General features: G+C 33.8%; 2 protein-coding genes across 2 annotated transcripts; both read right to left on the bottom strand.

The window, feature by feature from the left end:
• Window positions 1–12,010: 12,010 nt before the first annotated feature.
• Window positions 12,011–13,048, bottom strand: LOC112763639 (uncharacterized). Its single transcript, XM_025809260.1, has one exon. It carries the CDS (start codon window positions 13,046–13,048, stop codon window positions 12,011–12,013), a length of 1,038 nt encoding a protein of 345 aa, XP_025665045.1.
• A 93-nt stretch (window positions 13,049–13,141) lies between these two features.
• Window positions 13,142–13,516, bottom strand: LOC112763638 (uncharacterized). The gene has a single exon (XM_025809259.1). The coding sequence runs from the start codon at window positions 13,514–13,516 to the stop codon at window positions 13,142–13,144; it is 375 nt and encodes a 124-aa protein (XP_025665044.1).
• Between the last annotated feature and the right edge of the window lie 8,923 nt (window positions 13,517–22,439).

Below are 22,439 nucleotides of genomic sequence, written 5' to 3'. Positions count from 1 at the left end.
ATAACCTCTTAATTTATGAAAAAGCAAAAATAAAAACAAAAATAAAAACAAATAAACAAGCAAAAAGCAAATATTTACAATAACCAATAATAAGGTACACGTTTGCAATTCCCTGGCAATGGCGCCATTTTGACGAACTGATTTCCTGTCGGTAAAGAAATTCACAAATATAATTGCGTTGTAAGTATAGCTTCTAGACCGACAAAAAATCCTTTCGTACAAAAGTTTTGGTTATCACAAGTAACAAAACCCAATAAAATTTATAAACCGAAGTATTCGAACCTCGGGTCGTCTTCTCAAGAAACTGCAGGGAGGTGTTCTTATTATTAGTTATGGAAAACAGTATTTTTGGGTTTTAAAAGGTTTGAACAAGGAAATTAAATTGCAGGAATTAATAAATTAATATCTAATAAAACTCTTGGCAAGGTATGAAAATTCGGAAGTCCTATCCTAGTTATCCTTATCGATGGTGATGAGAATTGAGTTTTAATCCCACTTAGTTAACCTTTATTCAAGCAAAGGAAAGTCAAGTGGACTAATTAGTTTGATCCTCAAGTCCTAGTCAATTCCTAAGAAAGGACTAGAGTTATTGGAATTCAATTCAATTAGCAAAAATAACAATTATCAATCACGATGAGTTTGATAACTCAAGGGTCTCCAATTAATCAATTAAAGCAAAGAATATAAAAAGCTGAATAAAAATTATAAGTTTGAAATACCTCAATTGCATTAATAAAAGAAAATCAATCTAAACATAAAGAGTTCATAAGCCAAATTGGTAACATAAGTCAGATACGAATAAAAGCATTAGAGTAAATAAAAATATAAAAGGAATATTGAACCTAATAAAAAGTTGAAATCCTAAATCCTTTAAGAGGAATCCTAATCCTAAAACCTAAGAGAGAGGAGAGAACCTCTCTCTCTAAAACTACATCTAAAATCTAAAATTGTGAATTATCGAAGACCTCTCAATGAATGGATGCATTCCCCCACTTTATAGCCTCTAATATGTGTTTTCTGGGTCGAAAACTGGGTCAAAAATAGCCCAGAAATCGCCCCCAGCGATTTCTGGTACGTACAGGTTGCGGGAAAGTGACGCGGAAGCGTCGTCCACACGTTTGCACGGATTGGGTTTTCTGCCAGGTCACGCGTCCGCGTGATCCACGCTTTTGCGTCGCCTGGCTTTGGGTATAACATTGTGAAGTCCTAGATGTTAGCTTTCCAACGCAACTGGAACCGCGTCATTTGGACCTCCATAGCTCAAGTTATGGTCGAATTAGTACCAAGAGGTCAGGCTGGACAACTTTAGCAGTTCCTTCAGTTTCTTGTATTCCTTCCACTTTTTCATGCTTCCTTTCCATCCTCTAAGCCATTCCTGCCCTATAATGCCTGAAATCACTTAACACACATATCATGACATCTAATGGTAATAAGAGAGGATTAATATTAGCAAATATATGGCCAAAGAAGCATGTTTTCAATCATAGCACAAATTCTGGGAAGGAATTGTAAAACCATGCAAATAGTATAAATAAGTGGGTAAAGAGTTGATAAAAACCACTCAATTAAGCACAAGATAAACCATAAAATAGTGGTTTATCACTCGCACAAGGCGTGCAAACGCCTCCAATAGAATGCACTTCCCAACGTGTGCGTACGCACAGGTCTGTGCGTGCGCACAGGTTGTAAAACATCATTGGTTATGTGTGCGCACAGGTCGTGCTAGCGCTGCCAATAGCAAGCCTTCTCCTGTGTGCGTACACACAAGGCTGTGCATGCGCACAGGTTCAACAGCTCACAGAGGTGTGCGTGCACACCCAAACCAGAAATCACAAAATTCTGTAACATTGCAGAATTTCAGATTTTGACACCAAACTTTGAATGATCATAACTTCCTCTAAAAAATTCTAAATTCTGCAAACTTTATATCAATTTGAATATTTTTCAATGAACTTTAATTCTAATTTGAACAAATTTTGAAAATTGAGGCAAAAGTTATGACCTGTCAAAGTTCACTAAAAACCAGTTTTTACCAAAAGCTCACAAAGTTTCAATTTTTCCACAATCCTCAACCAAAGTCAAACCAAACCATACCAAACTCCAATTTACCTCATAACTCACCCTTTGTATCACATTCCACCATTCATACCAAACTTTCCTTCACATTTCCTTATTCTCATTCTTAAATATCATCTATATATGCTATAATCATTCCTCCATCAACACATTTATCAATCATCATTCTATCACTATCAAGCTTTATCATCAACCTCGTTCATACTCCATATCAATAATTAACAATATCACTCATCCAAATTCAGCATACATTATACAATCAAAAACATTATTTAACAACACTAACAACATCAATAATTCCTCACACATAAATACTCCACTTACCACCCATCATTATCATAAAGTCACCCAACGCCAACCTTACACACCATCAATAACCCACCAACCTTAACACAACATCAACCACAAGATTCAAAATCCAAATTATCATCAACATGTATCATCACACATCACAATCATCAATATCCTTTACTCCAAACCATCACAAACATTTTACATTAACATATTACCTTAAATTCTCATAATCTTCATTATTCATCAATATAACTAATCACCATCAATACTCATAAACACCAATAACCTAATACAACCAACAATTACATCAATTCACATATAATTATTCGTACGCCAATATCATTCAATCCTATCTTAGGGTCAACTAGCCTAAGTGTCCAGAAACATTACATATTACATAAAGGAAACCGAAATCATACCTTGACCGATTCCCAATATGCGCAAACACTAAAAGCTTGGCTCCAACAAGCTTCCATCAAGCTCCAAACTACAAAAGCCAAACCAAACGCCAAGACAACTCCAAAAAGCACCAAAGCTCAAACTAACAACACATATATCACCAAATCAAAACCTAGAACCACAACATACAACACCACAAGGGTTTATGAGCAACTTTACCTTGTCCAAAGAAGATTTGGGCAATTTCCAATAATTACTCGTTGCTAGAGATCACCTAAACAACCAAAACTACAAAATCTACTCAAAAATCATAACCCAAAAATGCGGAAATCTAGGGATGGAAACTGGAGCTTGAGCTTCGAGTTCTTACCAAGTATTCTTAAATAGAAATGAAGAGCTCTATGAGAGGTTCATGTGGCCGCAAACGGCTTGTCAATCGGAGTTTCGTAACTTAAGTTATGGCTCCTGAAAGATGGAGGTGAATAGTGAAACCCCTCTCCTCTCTTCTCTCTTCTCATCAGCGCCTCCCCTTTCTTAATTGGGGTAAAATGAGCTGAAAGCTCATTAAAGGATGCATATATATGTTGGGCTTGGGCCTAACTTGGGCCCGGTCCAACCTGTTAGCGTTTTAGGTCCGTTTGATCCACTTTGGGCCAAAACCTTTAAGATTAGCGCTCGGTTTTCGATTCTAAATTATTTTTGTCCTTTCAAAACAATAAATCAAATTTTCAAAACCTTATTTTCTAAAATACGCGGTACTAGACCGACTAGAGTCGGTATTGCCAGCTTAAGCGCCAGTACGCATTTTTACAAAAACTTTTCGAAAAAAATACATTTTATAACTCGAAAAAATTCATCGAAATCGAATTTCTTCACCTTTATATTTTCAAATTAAAACTTCTAAATTTTAAATCTATTCCGGACACTAAAAATTATTTTATCAAAATGATTTTATGTGAAAAACTCCGGTTCTTACACACCACACAGATCTCCCTAAAGCAATGCATGTCCTGAGGCTCAGCATCAGTGAAAAAACCCAAAATGAAGGAGTCATCGAAATCTGAGAGATCTGAAAAAATGGATTCAAAGAAAGGGATAAAGTTAAGCAGATGGAGAAGGACACTCAATACCTTCGATTTGGAGATTTGTTATAGTTTTCTCTTCCTTTTACATTTTAACTTTTATCTATAATATATTTTAAAATATTTTATTTAAAATGAGATTCATTTATTCTCATTTAATGACTAAATTTGATTAAGAATTTTATTTTCAATTTTGAGCTTGTATATTTTTTATTTTTTATTTTTGTTACAATAATATAAAGTAAAATGTGATTAAGATTATAAACAATAATTTAAAATAAAATAAAAATAGTTAATTTATTTATTATTAACTAATGAAATTAAAAATCATGTAAAACAAAATGTAACATAATAAAATGAAGGATATAATGAATAAAGAAGTGATTCATTAAAATAAAAATAATATAATAAAAAATTAGTACTAAATATTAATTACTTGTTATTGTATTTGACAAATTTAATTTATCTTTACATAATAATATAGTAAAACATACAGTAAAACTAATATTTATCTAAAATAATAATTGTAAAATAAATAATTAATAGTATATTCTAATTAAATAATAGTATAAATAAAAAATTTAATTTATAATTTTACGAAATAATTTTAAAAGAAATAATCATACATATAATAAGAGTACAGTACTCACAAATATATATAGTGAGTACTAAATTATGTAAATAAAAGACTAATTTTTTTTTACTTATCTTCAATTCTTTTAAATTCAATAAATGATAAAACAATCTATTTTTAGTAGAAGATTTACTGAAAACTTTTTTTCCTACTTAAAAATTACCAATTTTTTTTATTAACTATCCAAATTATTTTATTTTAGTTATATAAATTTTATCTTTATAATTAACTCAATTATTAGAATATAACTTTTATCTTTATAATTATTTGTTTTATCTAAATTTGTTTTTTCATATTTTCAGATTTAATTTTATAAATATATGTTAATGTTAGGATATTTAAAAAAATATTATAAATTAATAAATTTATTAAAAAAAGTACATTTATTCAAGAACGATCATGGGAAACAAGCAGAGAGAGGTAAGGGAAGAGGTTATAGTTTGAATGTTTGATTTTTATTTCTAGGAGAAGAGAAAAAACGATTTTACTAAAATGAGGAGTATAAACTTCAAATTAAAAGGCTACAATGAATATTGTTTATGGCAAAATATTAAATTTTAGCCACTGTGATAATGTTTCGTGCTAAATACAAGACATGTAACACCCTACCACACAGAGCTTTACATCTAGGATGTAAAACAGAGGTGGCGAGGCGCTACTACCTCTAAAAATAAAATTTTATATATATAATATAGTGAAAAAGGTTTATAACTAGGAGCCTTTGAAGAAAGGGATAAAACAAAAATTGTTAAGTCGAACAGCGTAACGCTCACGAAGCGATAAAGCAGATGGCGCAAGGTAGAACAAGCTAAGGAGTTAATATACCAAGAGTTCCACAATACATGTAACAAAACTCAAGACTCGGCTCACAAAGATAAACCGGTCCAAGCACATAGTTATACATATATGGATATATAGGAAAACCCAAAATACAGAGTTACAAAACCTGAATCTCCAAAATCACCTCTAAGAGGAATTAATATAGCATATATAATAGGTGGAGATAATAAATATCTAAGCAAATACAAATAACCAAAATAAACCCAAAAGATAAAGATCTTCGCAACATCAGAAGCTTCCAGCATGCTTCGGCGAGGTGCCGCTTGTCCTGCATCTGAAAAATCACAAAACCCGAATGGGTGAGAACCAGAGGTTCTCAATATGGTAAAAGTGCCCACATATCTAACATATAATGTCCTGGAAAAGCCGAAGGCAATTCTAGAACTTCCAACAGATAATTAAAGCTTAAAACATAACTAAACCATAAAGATAAAACAGGCAACTAGCTAAGGGTATAGAGAGCTATCTAAAACTCCCCTTTCCAACTCCTCCGAACCTCCCAACCACCAACGGAACCAAATGCAACAAACACAATTATTACAAATAGAGAGTTCACAAATAGGATTCAAATATAGCAGATAATCAAGTAGCATTTAGTTATGCAATCACTTAGGTAATCCAAACAAGACATGTAGATGCATATGATGCATGCCTGTCCTAGTGGCTAACCATTGGACAGAACACCAAACACGGAGAAAGTGGGACAATGTCATAACCCTTGTATCTTACCCACGTACCCGGAGCAGGGGACAACTTCACCCTGCCTCTTACCCAGGCAGTGTTACATTCTCGGCCCGGAGCAAGCGGTAACAAAACACAGCTCTTGCGTCTTACCCGAAGCCTTGAATCTTCCCGGAGCAAGTGGAGAATACCACTGCATTTTACCCGGAGTCATATACAGAAACACACTTTCATTATCATTACTATTCACTCATTCATCCATTCATTCTCAATTCATACCCGGAGCAAGTGGATAACACCACTGCGTCTTACCCGGTGATGAGAGAACTTTTGCGTGGTCCAGAAATTTGCGGATAAATCCTCGTTGCAAGTATAGTTTCTAAACCTTCAAAAGTCCTTTCATACAAACGTTTTGGTTGTCACAAGTAACAAACCCCTTTTAAAATTGATAACCGAGTATTTAAACCTCGGGTCGTCTTCTCAAAGAATTGCAGGGAGGTATGTTCTTATTATTGGTTATGGAAAAAAAGTATGTTTTGGGGTTTTATTAATGTATAAGATAAGAAGCAACAATAGTAAATGGCAAAGGAAATAAAATAATAACAATAAAAATAAACTCTTGGCAAGGTATTAGAAATTGGAAGTCCGGACTTAGTTATCCTGAGTTACTAATTTCTTAACCAAAGCCAAGAATGTAGAAAGCTAAATTAAAATCACAAATATCTGGAATACCTCAGATAAAATACATTCAAAGTAGTAAAAGCTAACATGGAAAAGTTCATAAGCCAATTGGGCAACATAAGTCAAATACAAATAAAAACATTAGAGTATCTGAAAGTAAAAGAGAAATATGAAGAAAAAGGAATATTGAACCTGGATCGAGAGTCACTCTTAAAAACTAAGAGAAATCCTAAATCCTAATCCTAAGAGAGAGAGAGAGCCTCTCTCTCTAAAACTACATCTAAAACATGAAAAGTGAATTATGAGAGCTTTCTTGTGAATGGATGCATTCCTCCACTTTATAGCCTCTAATATGTGTTTTCTGGGCCGCAAACTGGGTCAGAAACAGCCCAGAATTCGCTGGTTTCGAATTTTGCCACGCTAGATTTCTGTCACTGCAACACGGCCGCATGGATCACGTGGTTGCACTGCCTAGCGTCGGGGAAACTATAACATATTATATATCAAATCGAAGCCCCGGACGTTAGATTTCCAACGCAACTAAAACCGTGTCGTTTAGACCTCTGTAGCTAAAGTTATAGCCGTTTGAGTGCGAAGAGGTCAGGCTGGACAGCTTAGCAATTTCTCCAACTTCTTGCATTCCTTCCACTTTTGCATGCTTTCTTCCCATCCTCCAAGCCATTCCTGCCTTATAATATCTGAAAACACTTAACACACATATCAAGGTATCTAATGGTAATAAGAGAGGATTAATATTAGCAATTATAAGTCCAAAGAAGCATGTTTTCAATCAAAGCACATAATTAGGAAGGCAAATGTAAAACCATGCAAATAGTATGAATAAGTGGGTAAAGAGTTAATAAAAACCACTCAATTGAGCACAAGATAAACCATGAAATAGTAGTTTATCAACCTCCCCACACTTAAACATTAGCATGTCCTCATGCTAAGCTCAAGAGAAACTATAAAGATGAAGAGGAATGATAGAGAGTATGCAATGCAACCTATGAATGTAACTACATGCTAAGATGTTTCTACCTACTTGGTTAAAAATAAACAAATCTTTCAAGAATAAATATGAACTGGATTTCACTAATTCAAATCATAAAAATGAAGCACAAATAGACTTGTAGAAGAAAATAGCTTATGAAAGCAGGGAACAAGGAATTGAGCATCGAACCCTTACTGGTAGTGTATACACTCTAATCACTTAGGTGTTTAAGGTTTGATCTCTCAATTCTCTACTAACCTTGCTTTCTAAGGCTTGCTCTTCATCTAACAATCAACATAAATTTAATGCACAGATACACATATCAAGAGGTCTTTTAAGGGTTGTAATGGGGTTAGGGTGAAGGTAGGATTGTATTTGGTCAAGTGGACTAAAATCTGAATCCTTAATTAACTTAAACTTTTCCCATCTAACTTAAACAATCCATGTAATCATAATACAACATCTAACCATTCATTAACCATGTTTCCCACATATTCATGCATTCTAATTTCAAGTACAACTCATATGCATTGCTTTCACTACTTACTTTGGGGCATTTTGTCCCCTTTTACTTATTTGCTCTTTCTCTTTTTCTTTATATATATATATATATATATTTTTTTTTCTCAATGCATATGATTAATTTATTGAATGCATGAACATGTCCTAAACATTTCTTTCACATTTTTAGAAAATTCTAACATACTCAATTCTCAAACCAAATATTTCCAAACCCAATTTTCTCACACTTAATTCATGAGCACTCTCACTAGTCTAAGCTAACCAAGGATTCAAATTAAGGACATTATTATTTTCCGCTTAGAGTTAGTGATGAGCTAAAATAAAGAATAAAGGGGTAAAATAGGCTCAAATTGGTTTACAAAGGATAATGAAAGGTAAGGCCATATGGGTATGTAAGCTCAGTGAAACAAAGGCCTCAATCATATAAGTGCATGCATACATTAAATAATGGAAATATAGAATTAAGCAAGACAAAGATCACAATTTTAGAGAGAAAAATACACACTAAAACAAAATTTTGGTTGATAAAATACAACCAATTCAAATAGGCTCAAAATCTCACAGGTTTTATGTGTTCGAGCTCTAAACCATGTTCCAGTATAATATCTCTTCAAACAAGTGTAACATTAAATTTTTTTTTTCAAATTAGTGAAATGCTCTTAAAAGGTTTCTTGAAAAAGAAAATATTACTTTAACCAAGTGGTAAAATATGCAAAAAAAAAAAATCAAATAAATATGCAATCAAACATGCAAATGCAACAATCAAACAAATAAAATAAAAAATTTGGTGTTGAGTCAAGAAATAGCTAACCCATGGAGATCAGTATCGACCTCCCCACACTTAAAGATTGCACCGTCCTCGGTGCATGCTAAGATGTGCAGGTGGACGGATTGTTTCAACTGTTGCTTTTCTTTAAGGATTGTGCAGATGGACTTGTTTGTCTCCCTTTTAGAAGTTTCTCCTTTTTGCCGTCTTTGGTGGCCAGCCTGAAAGAAGAAAAAAAGAAGAACAGTAACCCAGAAATAAAGATAAGAAACAATTTAAAACATGGGTTGGTTAATGCCAAAGAATGAGGGTCTCAATTACATGGTAGCTACAACATGCAAGTGAGAAAACAATAGAAGCACATGGCATACCAATGGTGCAAAAATGTTGCAACAATGAGGGAGAGTGTGGGTAAGGAGAGATAATATAAATTCATATCAATGTAAAAGTAATACGGTATAAAAGATTGGCATTGATATAAATAATATTACCTATTCAAAATAAAACAAGTCACTAAGCATCAAGAAAATACCAGAAAAGATGTAACAGTTGAATAAGAATATTTGAACACCAATAATAATTTTAGGAAAATAAAAATATGCAATGAATGAAAGTATGCAAATAAATTAAATAAAATAAAATGGAAGTGAGAGAAAATAAGAAGGGAAGAAAAAAGAAGTAAGAAAAGATAAGAAGAATAAGGATTCGGAGAAGAAAAGATAAGAAAAATTGGCACTAATCTGGATAGGTTGTGCGACGCTGGCGACGCGGTCGCGTGGGTGACATGGTCGCGTGGTGCACAAATAACGTTAGGCGACGCGGACGCGTGGGACACGCGATCGCACAACTCTCTGTTCAAAACTTAGTATTGCCAAAATCCTGGGTGACGCGGTCGCGTGGTCGACGCGATCGCGCGGGTGGCCTTATCTTCAATATGACGCGGACGCGTGGGGCACGCGTTCGCGTGGGGTATGCGTTCGCGTGGGAGGCTTGGGCTTCCAGCACGAGTCCAACCCAACTCCAGCACAACTTTCGGCCAAGCACCCTTATTACGTCGATTTTCAGGGCACGCGGTCGCGTGGGAGGCCAAAGTTCCCATGTGACGCGGACGCGTCGGCGACGCGGTCGCGTGGGTCTATTTGTGCTACTGGCATGCCTCCAGCCATGCTCCAGCGTGACTCTCTGTTTGTTTTTATTTTCTCCCCTCTCCTTGCGACGCGGACGCGTCGCTGATGCGGTCGCGTCGCGTGGCTTCTTTTTTTTTTTTGTAATCTGAAAAATACAGAATACAATGTTAATATGAATGTGATGCAAAACTCCAGGTTCAATATAACAAAATAAAATAAAATTCAAAATCAAATAAAACTAAATAAAAATGAAAAAGGAACGATCATACCATGGTGGGTTGTCTCCCACCTAGCACTTTTAGTTATTGTCCTTAAGTTGGACATTTGGGGAATCCTTTGTTATGGTGGCTTGTGCTTGAACTCATCCAGGAATCTCCACCAGTGTTTGTGATTCCAGTAACCTCCGGGGTCCCAAACTAGGCATGTAAGCCCTTGAGCATCTTCAAAAAGATTCTTAGGCTCCCGGGGTGTTGGATGTCAGAACAGATTCCAGGATCCCAAACCTTGCTTTTACACCCATTTTTGTCGGGATCTGTATTTTTCCAGCCGGGTGATAAGTAATGAAGTTGGCCAGTGCTTGTGATTTGATGGCACCTCTGGACTGGTATTGGATGTCATATTCTGACAACTCGATCGACCATTTGATTAATCTTCCTACTAGTTCAGGCTTTGTCAGTATTTGTCTTAAGGTTTGTTCGGTTCTGACCACGATGGTATGGCTTTGGAAGTAATGTCGCAGGCGTCTGGCTATTGTCACAAGAGCCAGTTTTTCTAGTTTCGGGTATCGGACCTCAGCGTTCTGAAGGGATTTGCTAACGAAGTATACCGGGTGTTATTGCTTCCCTGTTTCTGTTACCAAAACAGAACTGATGGCATGGTTAGTAATAGATAAATAGAGATAAAGTGGTTTACCAGCCTCTGGGGTTTGGAGGATTGGAGGTGCTGAAAGTATGGTTTTGAGCTCGGGAAAAGCTGTTTAGCATTCTTCGGTCCAATGGAACTGTTCTTGCTTCCTTAGACTTTTGAAAAAATGATGTGATCGGTGGGCTATACGGGGCAAAAGCCTGGCCAACGCTGCAAGTCGGCCAGTCAGTTGTTGGACTTCCTTAACTGTCTTTAGGCTTCTCATGTTAAGGATTGCCTGGCATTTTTCGGGGTTTGCTTCAATACCTCTATGTTCCGGCTGATTTGATTTATGAAAATTCTGTCCATGAGTCTTTGGTAAGTGGCACCTACACTTTTGAGTCCAAACGGCATAACCTTATAGCAGAAATTGCCATTGTCAATAATAAAAGTGATTTTATCTTGGTCAGCCTCATGCATTAGGATTTGGTTATAGTCAGAATAGGCATCCATGAAACTTAAACATTGAAAACCAAAGGAACTGTCAATAAGTTTATCAATGCATGGGAGGGGGTATGCGTCCTTTAAACATGCCTTGTTAAGGTCTGTATAGTCCACACACATCCTCCACTTACCGTTGTTCTTTTTTATAATTACCACATTGGCTAACCAAGTGGAATATCTGAGCTCTTTGATGAAGCCAGCATTGAGTAGTTTTTGGGTTTCTTCCAGGGAGGTTGCCCTCTTGTCTGTGCCGAGGTATCGTTTCTTCTGGGCTATAGGCCGGACTGATGGGTTGATGGCTAACTTGTGGCAGATGACGTTGGGATCTATCCCTGCTATGTCTGCTAGAGTCCATGCGAACAGATCGACGTCTCATCTTGACAGTTTGGCTAATTGATCTTGTTCATCATTTTTTAGTGCGTTGCCGAGGTATGTATATTTTTCTTCGTCGGTTGTTAACTAGATCTTAGTGAGGTCATCTGTTGGCATTGGTCGTTCTTGATAGTTGGTTCTGGGATCCAGGTCTGCCAGGGCAGGTAATTGATCCGAGTTATATATTGCTTGGACATACTATTGTTCGGGTTGTCTTGCTTGTTCATTTTTCAGGCTGGCATTATAGCACTCCCTGGCCTCCTTCTGGTCTCCGTGGATAGTTACAACTTTGTTATCCTGCGAGAGAAACTTGACACACAAATGCACAGTAGAAACAATAGCATTGAATGCATTTAATGAAGGTCTACCTAGAATGATATTATAGGGACTTTTGCAATCCACGACGAGATATTGTATTTCTAAGGTTTTGCTGTTAGGATAGTCTCCAAAAGTGGTCTGTAACCAGATGTAACCTCGGATGGATACTCGCTCACCTGAGAAACCTACCAGTACTCCGGATGAGGGTTGGAGGATCTTGTCGCTCAGTTTCATTTTTTGGAATGTCGAGTAGAACAGCACGTCCGCGCTGCTCCATGGGTCCATCATGATCTTCTTTACTAGTGGCTCTCCGACCTGTGCTGTGATGACGACGGGGTCGTCTAGGTTTCGATCGTCCGCCTTATAATCCTTAGGAACAAATGAAATTTCTGGTTTGTCCTTGTTGATGGGTTGGGATGGTGTTGACTCTGTCATAGTCATCATAGCTCGGTATGATCTTTTTCTTGCCGAGTTTGTGCATCCTCCACCTGCAAAACCACCAGAAATGCAGTTTATTATTCTGCAAGGTGGATTGATATCATTGTCTACCTTTTTCCCTTTATCTCGGGAATTATCAATTATTTTGGGTTGCTGGCCGAGGTCCTCTGTGTTTCGCTTTCGTCTGCGGCTGTCAATGTACTTGTCCAATAGTCCCTGGTGGGCCAGTTTCTCAAGGACATCTTTTGCTATTACGCAGTCATCTATGGTGTGGCCATACTTCTGATGGAAAGCGCAGTACTTGGATTTGTCAACATATCGCTGGTCCAGATATGTACCGGCCCTGTTTAAGGGTTTGATGAGTTTTGAGTGCAGTATGTCTTTTATCATGTCCTCCCTTTTTATATTAACGGGGGTGTAACTGTCGAACTTGGGTATTAGTCTAAATGATCTCTGGTCCGTTCTGCTGCTTGAGTGCATGTTTTGTCTTTCCTCCTCTCTGTTTGAGGTAGGTTTTTCCGCTCTTCGCAACGCTCGAAATTCTTCAATTTCGATCTGGGTTGTTGCCTTTTCTCAGAACTCGGCCGGGGTCTTTGGTTTTGCTATGACTATAGACTCTTGGAATTTTCCTGGTCGGAGATCACTCTTCAAGGCGTGGAGATGGACTTCAGGGTTTAGGTTGGGTATTTCATTGATTGCTTCGGCGAACCTGGTCATGTAGTCTTTCAGGCTTTCATTTGGCCCTTGTTTCATGGTGCTCAGGTAATCAGAATTGTGGACGTATATTTTGGATGTGGCGAAGTGATTGACGAACTGGTCGGCCAGCTCATCAAAGTTTGAAATGGAACCCTTAGGGAGGTTGGAGAACCAGATTAGGGCAGCTCCATCCAGAAAGGTTGGGAAGATGCGGCATAGGATCGGGTCGGATTCTTTGTTCATAAACATCATGGCATAGAATTTAGTGACGTGGACATTTGGATCTCCTATTCCTTGGTAGGGTTTTAGGGTTGAAGGCAGGGTGAAGTTTTTGGGCATTTCAAAGCTCATAACTTTCTTTGTGAAGGGGTTTGTTCTTTTGGTGGTTGTTTTTGGGGGATTGGGTATAGTGTGTTTGGTTTCTGATGTATGCTCATCGTTGTTGTCCTTATTTTTCATGTTTTTGTGTTCTCCCCCTTTGCTGTGGTCGTGCTGTCACTGGCGTAAGAGTTCGGCCATTTTCTTATTTTCGGCTTTGAGGGCTTCATTAATCGCCAGGAGTTCAGCCTGGTTAGTGTTAGAGGGAGCATGGCTGTGTTCATTCACCATATGCTGTGACCTACAAAAAAGGATAGAAAAGATGTGGAATAAAAGGCTGTGGGGTTAGAGAAAATTGTGGCCTCATAATGAGCGCCAAATGTTCCTGTGTGGATCCGAACGCTCCGAGGTATAGCTCGTCTTGCTATAACTCAGACCAGCCTTTCTTGGAGCAGAAGGATGGAACATCGTCTACTTGCTGGGGAGGCGGCGTTGGGCACCTGCAAAGGGACTCCAACGCTCAGGTAAGAAATAGTGTAAAGTAATTCAGAGTAAAACTGAATGTGTTGCGTACCTCTAGACTAGTAGCTTACTAGTATATATATTGAGTTGTTTGTGGTTTGTTATTCATATCTTTTGCTGCTACTTTGACGGAGTCTTCATTTAGTGCTTTGGTTGTTAGGATTCGTGATAGTGTGGTTAGAGGGATTTGCGGAGTTCTGATTCTGAGCTGTTAGGTTTAGTTTTGGTAACGGATCAGATGGGTTTGGAGTGACTATTACCACAGTCATTATTTCCAAGGTGTGGTCATCACTGCTATCTCTGAGTTGACTTTAAATTTGTCTTTTTATATTGACCTCAACATTTCATGATATGGTAATATATAAGACAGTTTCAATTTAGAAAAGAAGTTAAATGTGACAATGCAAACAAATATTTTATTGGCTAAAGCCGAAGAAACAAATTATTAAAATTAACGAAGGAACAACACAAATAGGACCGTAAGAGTATTGAGCAATCAAAATGCAATTGAAAAACAGAATAGTATCTACTAGCAATAGAAATTTGCGATAGATAAAAACAGTTGAGAATAAATGTATCTCATTGTGTCAATAAAAATAAGTAATTTTGCATTTATGTTACTTTATTGAAAACTAATTAAAAATTGTTATAGGAAGGAAAAAAATAATTAGTGATCCGTCCGTTGGCTATAATTCGACTCAGGTAAAACTATAAATCGGAATCTGGTTAAAACTAAATACACACGTGTTATATCAGGAGTACGTGGAGAGTACGTATTTTGCTCTCGTAACGGACTTATCCTATAAAATCAAATAACTACGTGCCAACCCAGATGGGCACAGGAATCTCTCCGCAAATCTCTCTAAACAAGCTCACTAAAGAGCAGTTATCACATAATTAGACCCACTAAGTAACAGCTCCACAATATTAGACCCATTAAGTAACCGCCTGTAGCACAACAATTCTATAAATACATCCAATCCTGACATGAAAGATGTATTATTCATTCTGAGTAATTTGACATTTATCTTCTACTCTTACTAACTTGAGCGTTGGAGTGCCACTCACGTAGGAACATTTGGCGCCCACCGTGGGCCGAAATTAAATAACCCCACGACAACCTTTTGTTATTATTTTTGCAGGTCCATGGCTGATGATGTTGTTTTCCTACTTACTCATGATGAACTGGTGGCAATGAACATCATTTTCCATGTGGAGGCAAAGAAAATGGCTGATCTTCTGACTGATAGGACCAACGGGAACAAAAACGAAAAAAACAAGAAAGGGGCCGAATAAACAAATTTCTGCTCCACCGAAGTTCATAAAGTCGGAATTATATTCAAGTTTTTTTAACCAAATTTAACAATCTTTTATAATATTTTTGAATAAATTTTTACAAACTTATCATTTATTCTATCCTTTTAGTGATAGTGAATCTTTTTTATGTTCATTTTAAATTCACGTATTGCTCGTGAATGAGTATTCACTTTATTTTTTATTTTATATTGCTTTGCTCTAATAATAATATTTATTATTATGCCGAATGCCTCTTTTTTCTTCTTATGTTGCCGACAAAAAAAAATTTAAGCAATTTACAATGATAATGACACTTTTTCATTGATTTTTAGCAAAGTAGCATAATACATAACTAGTTATTATTCTTATTGATGAATTATGCAAAAAAAAAAATGTTATATGATTGATTCAACAAAATTTTACTACTATTGTATATTACTTTGTCATTAAACTTAGCCACATTTCTGGTAGATGAAATTGTCATTATCATTCATAGTGTCATGAATTGGGACTTATTTAATCCAAATCTACAAAAATAAAGGCCTAACTGTAATGTTGTCTTATATTTTTTTCTATTTGTTATTTTTTTTGTAGACCTCGACTCATGAACAAATTTCATCTCCTCTTCCAGCAACCCAGAGAGTTATAACTTATGAACCTTACCTATAAGTCGCGGTTGACATTTTTACTACGGTAAAATTATGTATATGTATAATCTAATTTGCTCATATAAATCTTTTATGTCAACTTTCAATACATCATAGCTTCTTACGAGGTATCTACTACTCTATATGTTTGAATTGTTTCACATTATGTATGTATCTTATCATTTCATATATCAAAATCAATCAATCAATCCATCGGAAAACAAAATTGGCTATTAATCAATCCGAAAAAAATGACTTTTTACCAATCAAAAAACAAACTCAATTAGCAATTATCTCAATTTATTTTTCTATTTTACAATAATTTATGCATGTTTACTTTCAATCCATTTTATTTATCTTACAAATCTTTATTATTTACTCAATATTCAATAATTAATTGCTTTGGGCAAGAAATTCGTCAATAAGTTACTGTGGGTTAGAAAAATTCTCAAGACAATTGATCACTACATCCTCGGATTATACAATCGATTCGGTCAACGAATACATATTTTTGAACTTTTCAGTTCGCGTCAATCAAATACTATATGCCATCCATGAAAAATTGTTCTCAAGCAGAAAAGTTTCCCCCATACAATTATATTGATCGAACAACTCTTACCATTCAATTGGTTTTGAATAAACATTGACTAACTGACTAAGTTTTGGGGCTACCACTCATTGAATAGCCATAACTATCTCACTTTCTAATCTTTTTTATTCATCTTTATTTATTTGTTTATCTATTTCATCTGTTCGATGGTTCAAAATCTTTCAATATAACTTTTTTACTACCAATTTTTTTTATTTTTTCTCTCTTTTCAATCTAACAAGTTGAGCTTGGGGGCTGCCATAATCACAATTCCGATTTATAGGTCAGAAGCTCAACCTGTTTAATTGAAAACTTTCACAGGTCAAGCTTGGGGGCTATGATCCGTCCGTTGGCTATAATTCGGCTCAGGTAAAACTCTAAATCGAAATCTGATTAAAACTAAATACACACGTATTATATCAGGAGTACGTGGAGAGTACGTGTTTTGCTCTCCTAACGGATTTATCCTATAAAATCAAATAACTATCTGCCAACCCAGATGGGCACAGGAATCTCTCCGCAAATCTCTCTAAACAAGCTCACTAAAGAGCAGTTATCACATAATTAGACCCACGAAATAACAACTCCACAATATTATACCCACTAATAAATACATCCACTCCTGGCATGAAAGAGGTATGTTAGTCACGGAGTAATTTGACATTTATCTTCTACTCTTACTAACTTGAGTGTTAGAGTGCCTTTGCAGGTGTCCACCGCCGTTCTTGGAGAAAACTGGCGTATCATCTTTCTTATCCAAGGAAAAGTGAGTCTGAGCATTAGAAAAATGAGTTATACCTTGGAGTCGGCCACTTACACAGGAACAATTAGTATAAGAATAAATATGGTGAATAGAAGAAAGGCCGTAAAGCAATGCGAAATAAAAATAAAAAATAAGACAGAACTTGTATTCACAAATAATATATGAATTCCAGATGAGTTTGAAAGATTCCCTGTTACTAAGAGAGTAGAATAGATGATAAGTCTTTTTGAACTAACATCTTGAAAGTACGAAATTATTCATGTTCAAATTGTTTAGATCCTATGGAATTTTATTCTTGATCAAAGATAATGAAATTAATTTTGCTGTTTGGTCAAATAGTTATATAATCTTAGGAAACCAACATTTTTTATGTAAATATGAAAACAAAAAATGTGTAGCATGTAACTAAAACTGCATATCGCTAAATAATGTTAAAAAAAATTTGGAATTTATAATGCATTGCAGGATTTTGCTCTTCTGCCATTAATTACATCCTGTAAAAGAAGGTAAAAATCATGCAGAAAAGATGGTGGGTTAGATATACGGCAAATGTTCTTGTGTGAGTAGCTGACTCCAAGGTATAGTTCGTCCAGCTCAATGCTTGATCTCGTCTCTCCTTAGATTGGGTGACATATACGTCGGCTCTTCCAAGAACGGCGGCGGTGGGCACCTGCAAAGGCACTCCAACGCTCAACTTTGTAAGAGTAAAAGATAAAGATGAAGTTATTCGGAATGAATAACGTACCTGTGACCTAGTGAGTCACTTGTATTTATAAAGTTCTTGTGTTTGGGGCGGTTATAAATGGATTTGGATCCTCTAAATTTTGAATTTCGTTTTACAGAGTAAAGTTTGATCACTCATCCTTGAATGGCTTCTCTCTCATATTTTCTCTTGGTCCCACCTATGAAATAAATGGCGAGAGATTAAACTTTACTCTCTAAAGTGATATTCAAAATTTAGAGGATCCAAATCCGTTATAAATATTTTCCAAACTGCTTTGCGAAACTTTAGCTAATTATCTCGTAATTGTGTTTAGTGACCTTATTCAGAGAGATTTGCGGTGAGATTCCTTCGCCAATTTGAGTTGGCACGTAGTTATTTGATTAAAAGAGCAGAACAAGTACTCCACGTACTCTGATGTAGCACGTGGTTATTTAGTTTTAAACATATTCCGATTTATAGTTTTATTTGAGCCGAATTATAGCCAATGGATCATATATAATTAGTGATTTTGTTACGTTAATTTTATTAATTATGGTAAAATGATATAAAAGATAATTTTATTAGCTATAATAGTAAAATGTTATGTGAACCGATGACATCTTCTATTATAATTAATAACATCTTAATTAATAAAAATATTATTTTTTTGCAACATCTTACTATCATTAATATTCTAAACAATTAATAATTTTTCATGACATATTAATATAATTAATAAAAGTAATCTAACATAATTATTAATTTCTCATTAATAAAATTACTCAAAACAATAATTAATTTCTTAATTATGTTACTATAATTTATAAAATTATTTTAAAAAATTATTAATTTTACATGACATTTTACTATAATTAATAAAGTTATTATCTATATCATTTAACTATAATAAATAAAATTAGTCTAAAAAAACTAAGTTTTCAAAGCATGTTACTATAGTTAATAAAATATATAACAAATAGAATCTGCTCATTTACTACAGGAAGGGTGGGAGGCACTTTGGCTGGTTCCCATTGTGATGGCCCACCACATTCTCCCTTTTTCGGCGATGTTCGTCGAAGAGTTAAATCACGCAAAGCATTTCATGGTTATCGCTAGGATTGTTTTGAAATTTTGAACTCTGGGATTAGCAGTGATTTGAAATTGAAACTATATTTTGGTCGTTGTGATGCTGGAACAGTAATTTGAATCTGGAATCTTGTTTGATTTGGGGGTATTGAAATTTTTAGAGATTTTAAGAAATTGTATAATATGGATTGTATTGAGCATTCTTCTGAAGCAGGTTCTGATGAGTATTAGTCAATTAGTAGAAAATGGAGGTTTTTCTTATAGAGATAGGAGATGTTATCAGCAAGCTTCCCCTCCAAGGTGTGGTGGTGGATCAAGGAATACTAGTCCTATCGGTTGCGCCAGCTCGAGGAATACTAGCCCTTCGGGGCAGAAGGTTGTTAACACGAAACCAAAGCCACCATGTCTGAGTGGGGAGGAGAAGGAGTTGGTAGGCAACGAAGGAGCCAGTAGGAGAGGTAGAGGAAAGGTTTGAGTCGTTGTTGGCGGTGGAGATAATAGAAGAGGAGGCTTGCAACGGTGGAGGAAGGAGAGGAAGAGAACCAGGAGGAGGAAGGAGAGGCGGTAATAATAAACTAATGGTCCAACTAATTTTAACAACTAAACTAAATATATTCATTTAAAAAATTAATAAATAACTCCTCTATTTTTTAAGTAATTGCAAAAAAGACTCCACTAAAATAAATATTTTTATTTTGCGTTGCCTGATTAACGGGTGTACCAAATAACTTTTTAACATTTCGATGTGCAAATATGTTAAGCATACCGAATCTGTGCCCTACTTTCAAATTGTCATCATAGTACAGGGGAGAAAATGAGGAGTATCGGAGTTAGTTAGGGTGGATAGAATTAAGAGTATTTGTTGTGTGAGTTTTGGGTCGGGTCTTAGTGCGGGTTGGGTTAACCAACTCGGGCCACATTTAAAAAAATAAAATAAAAAGAAGAATGCAAACAAATAAAATAACAAAAATGTTATTTGTACACTAAAATTAGTCACTAAAATCAGCTACCAATGTATTTATGTATAAATATATGTATGGTTTAATTTATTTTTAATGTGTATTTATATTTCAACATGTATTTTATACTAATAATTAATTTTGGTGGCTGATTTTAGTATACACGTAGCATAACTCATAAAATAATAACACGAAAGACTGAAAGAGTTTTCAACTCTAAAAGCGTAACAATTTAGTAGTAAATTAAAAAAAGTTATATTTTGTTAAAATATAAATATAAAAAATTAATTTTTAATTGGTTAATATTAATTAATTTGAAAATTTAAATTTATAATTTATTTTAAAATTTATAATTAAATTTTTATTATTTAAAATATAAAATTTAAGATAAATAAAAATAATTAAAAAAAGTTAGTTATTAGTTGAAAAAAAAGATTATCATTCTAAGTTAAAATAGCGTTGCATAAGTTGCATTAAAGGCAGCAACTTTGTTCCTCGCCAAATAGCATTAGTACTACTGTCTTGTCAAACAAAAATTCCTGGTTCATCCCATGTCATGCGTTTCTCAACTGCCTTTTCAGTTTACAAACGTAAATACGAGAATACACTTGCAATCTGATTGGGAAGTCGCACAAATCTTTAGTATTTTACTCAAATGGAAATGATTACATAGGTAACAAAAAGGTCTCCCTATTCTTAATTGATAACGATATATTATTGCTGAAAACTTAGGTACAGTCATGTGAAGTTAAATTATATATATATATATATATATATATATATATATATATATATATATATTTTATTTTTTATTATAATTAAAATTAATTATTTTTTAAATTAAAGAGTTCTTTTTTTATTTATTTTATTTTTTTATATATCATTATTAATGATTAATTATAAAATTTAAAATTAAATTATGCAAAATGACCTTTTCTAATTCTATTCAAATTAAATTAAAATTAAAATTTTGAAATTAAAATTAAAATATAGTTATATTATATATTAATAACTAATTTAATAACAAAAATGTGTTATATAACACTCTTTTTATTAAAATTGAAAAAAAAAATACTTCCCTCTAAAATTAATAAACTTCTTATATTTTCTTATCTACGTCTCTTCCTTTTTCTATTTCTCTCTACCATTTTCATTCTATATATAATCTATAATTTATATTTTATATTAGTAATTTGACAAATTAAAATATGTCACCAAATATTTTTTCATTACAATAAAAATAATTTTTTTTAAAAAAATTAGCAAACTCCCTCTCTCATTTTTTTTTCTTTATTTTTCTCTCTCTTTTTTCTCATTTTCTATTTTTTCTACCTTTTTGTTCTAGAAAAAAATAAAATTAAACAAAATAATATAATTCAAATAAAAATTATTATTATTATATGTATATTTTTTTTAGTTTTAAATTTTTACTGCTTATCTTTTTAATCTATATTTTCACTTATCTTCCTTCAAATATTTATTACATATAACAATTAATCTATATTTTCACTTATCTTCTTTCAAATATTTGTTACATATAACTATTAATATAAATTTTGAGTTAATTTTATATTAATTTGAGTTAATTTTATAATTATTAATATAAATTTTTTTATGCTAGTATCTAATTATATTTTTATATATATACATAGAGAGAAAATATATTATTTTTAAATAGTAAACATAAAAATTAATTATTTCTAATTATATAACAGACTTAACATCTAATCAAATATAAAAGTATACATATTAAATTCTTTTAAATTTTAGATAACGAATATTAAAATTAATTATTAGTAAAAAGTTAAACTTTTTCATATAAAAATAATAACTAAAATTTTATTATTTAATTTTTTTATTTCCAAAAACTCTAGTCTTCTTAGCCGACGAAGACTTTTGTCTCCTACAACTTTCTTGTAATAGTTTGATTCTATAAATTTTTTGTACCATAATCTATAATATTAAGATAAAGCAAACCGACATAATTTTAAAGAATTTATATTGCCGTAATATTATTACAGATAAAAATACTAGTTATTATATATATATATATATATAGGATGTTTAAAAACTCTTTAAAATTTAGTTCCTATAAAAATTGAGTTCAACTTCGGTGTTTGAAACAAAAATAATAATTAAAATAATTTAGATGAAATTCAATTCAATTTCATTATTTTTTTTAAAATCAATTCCAACTCAAATGTATCCAATTTAAAATTTCATTCCATTTAAATTTCATTTAAAACTTAAAATGTCTAAAATATGTTTATCATTTAATTAGTTCTTATTAAT

Source organism: Arachis hypogaea, chromosome 17 (genome assembly GCF_003086295.3).
Source record: "Arachis hypogaea cultivar Tifrunner chromosome 17, arahy.Tifrunner.gnm2.J5K5, whole genome shotgun sequence".
In the NCBI taxonomy this organism is placed as follows: Eukaryota; Viridiplantae; Streptophyta; class Magnoliopsida; order Fabales; family Fabaceae; genus Arachis; species Arachis hypogaea.
This window is presented reverse-complemented; position numbering and strand designations above follow the sequence as displayed.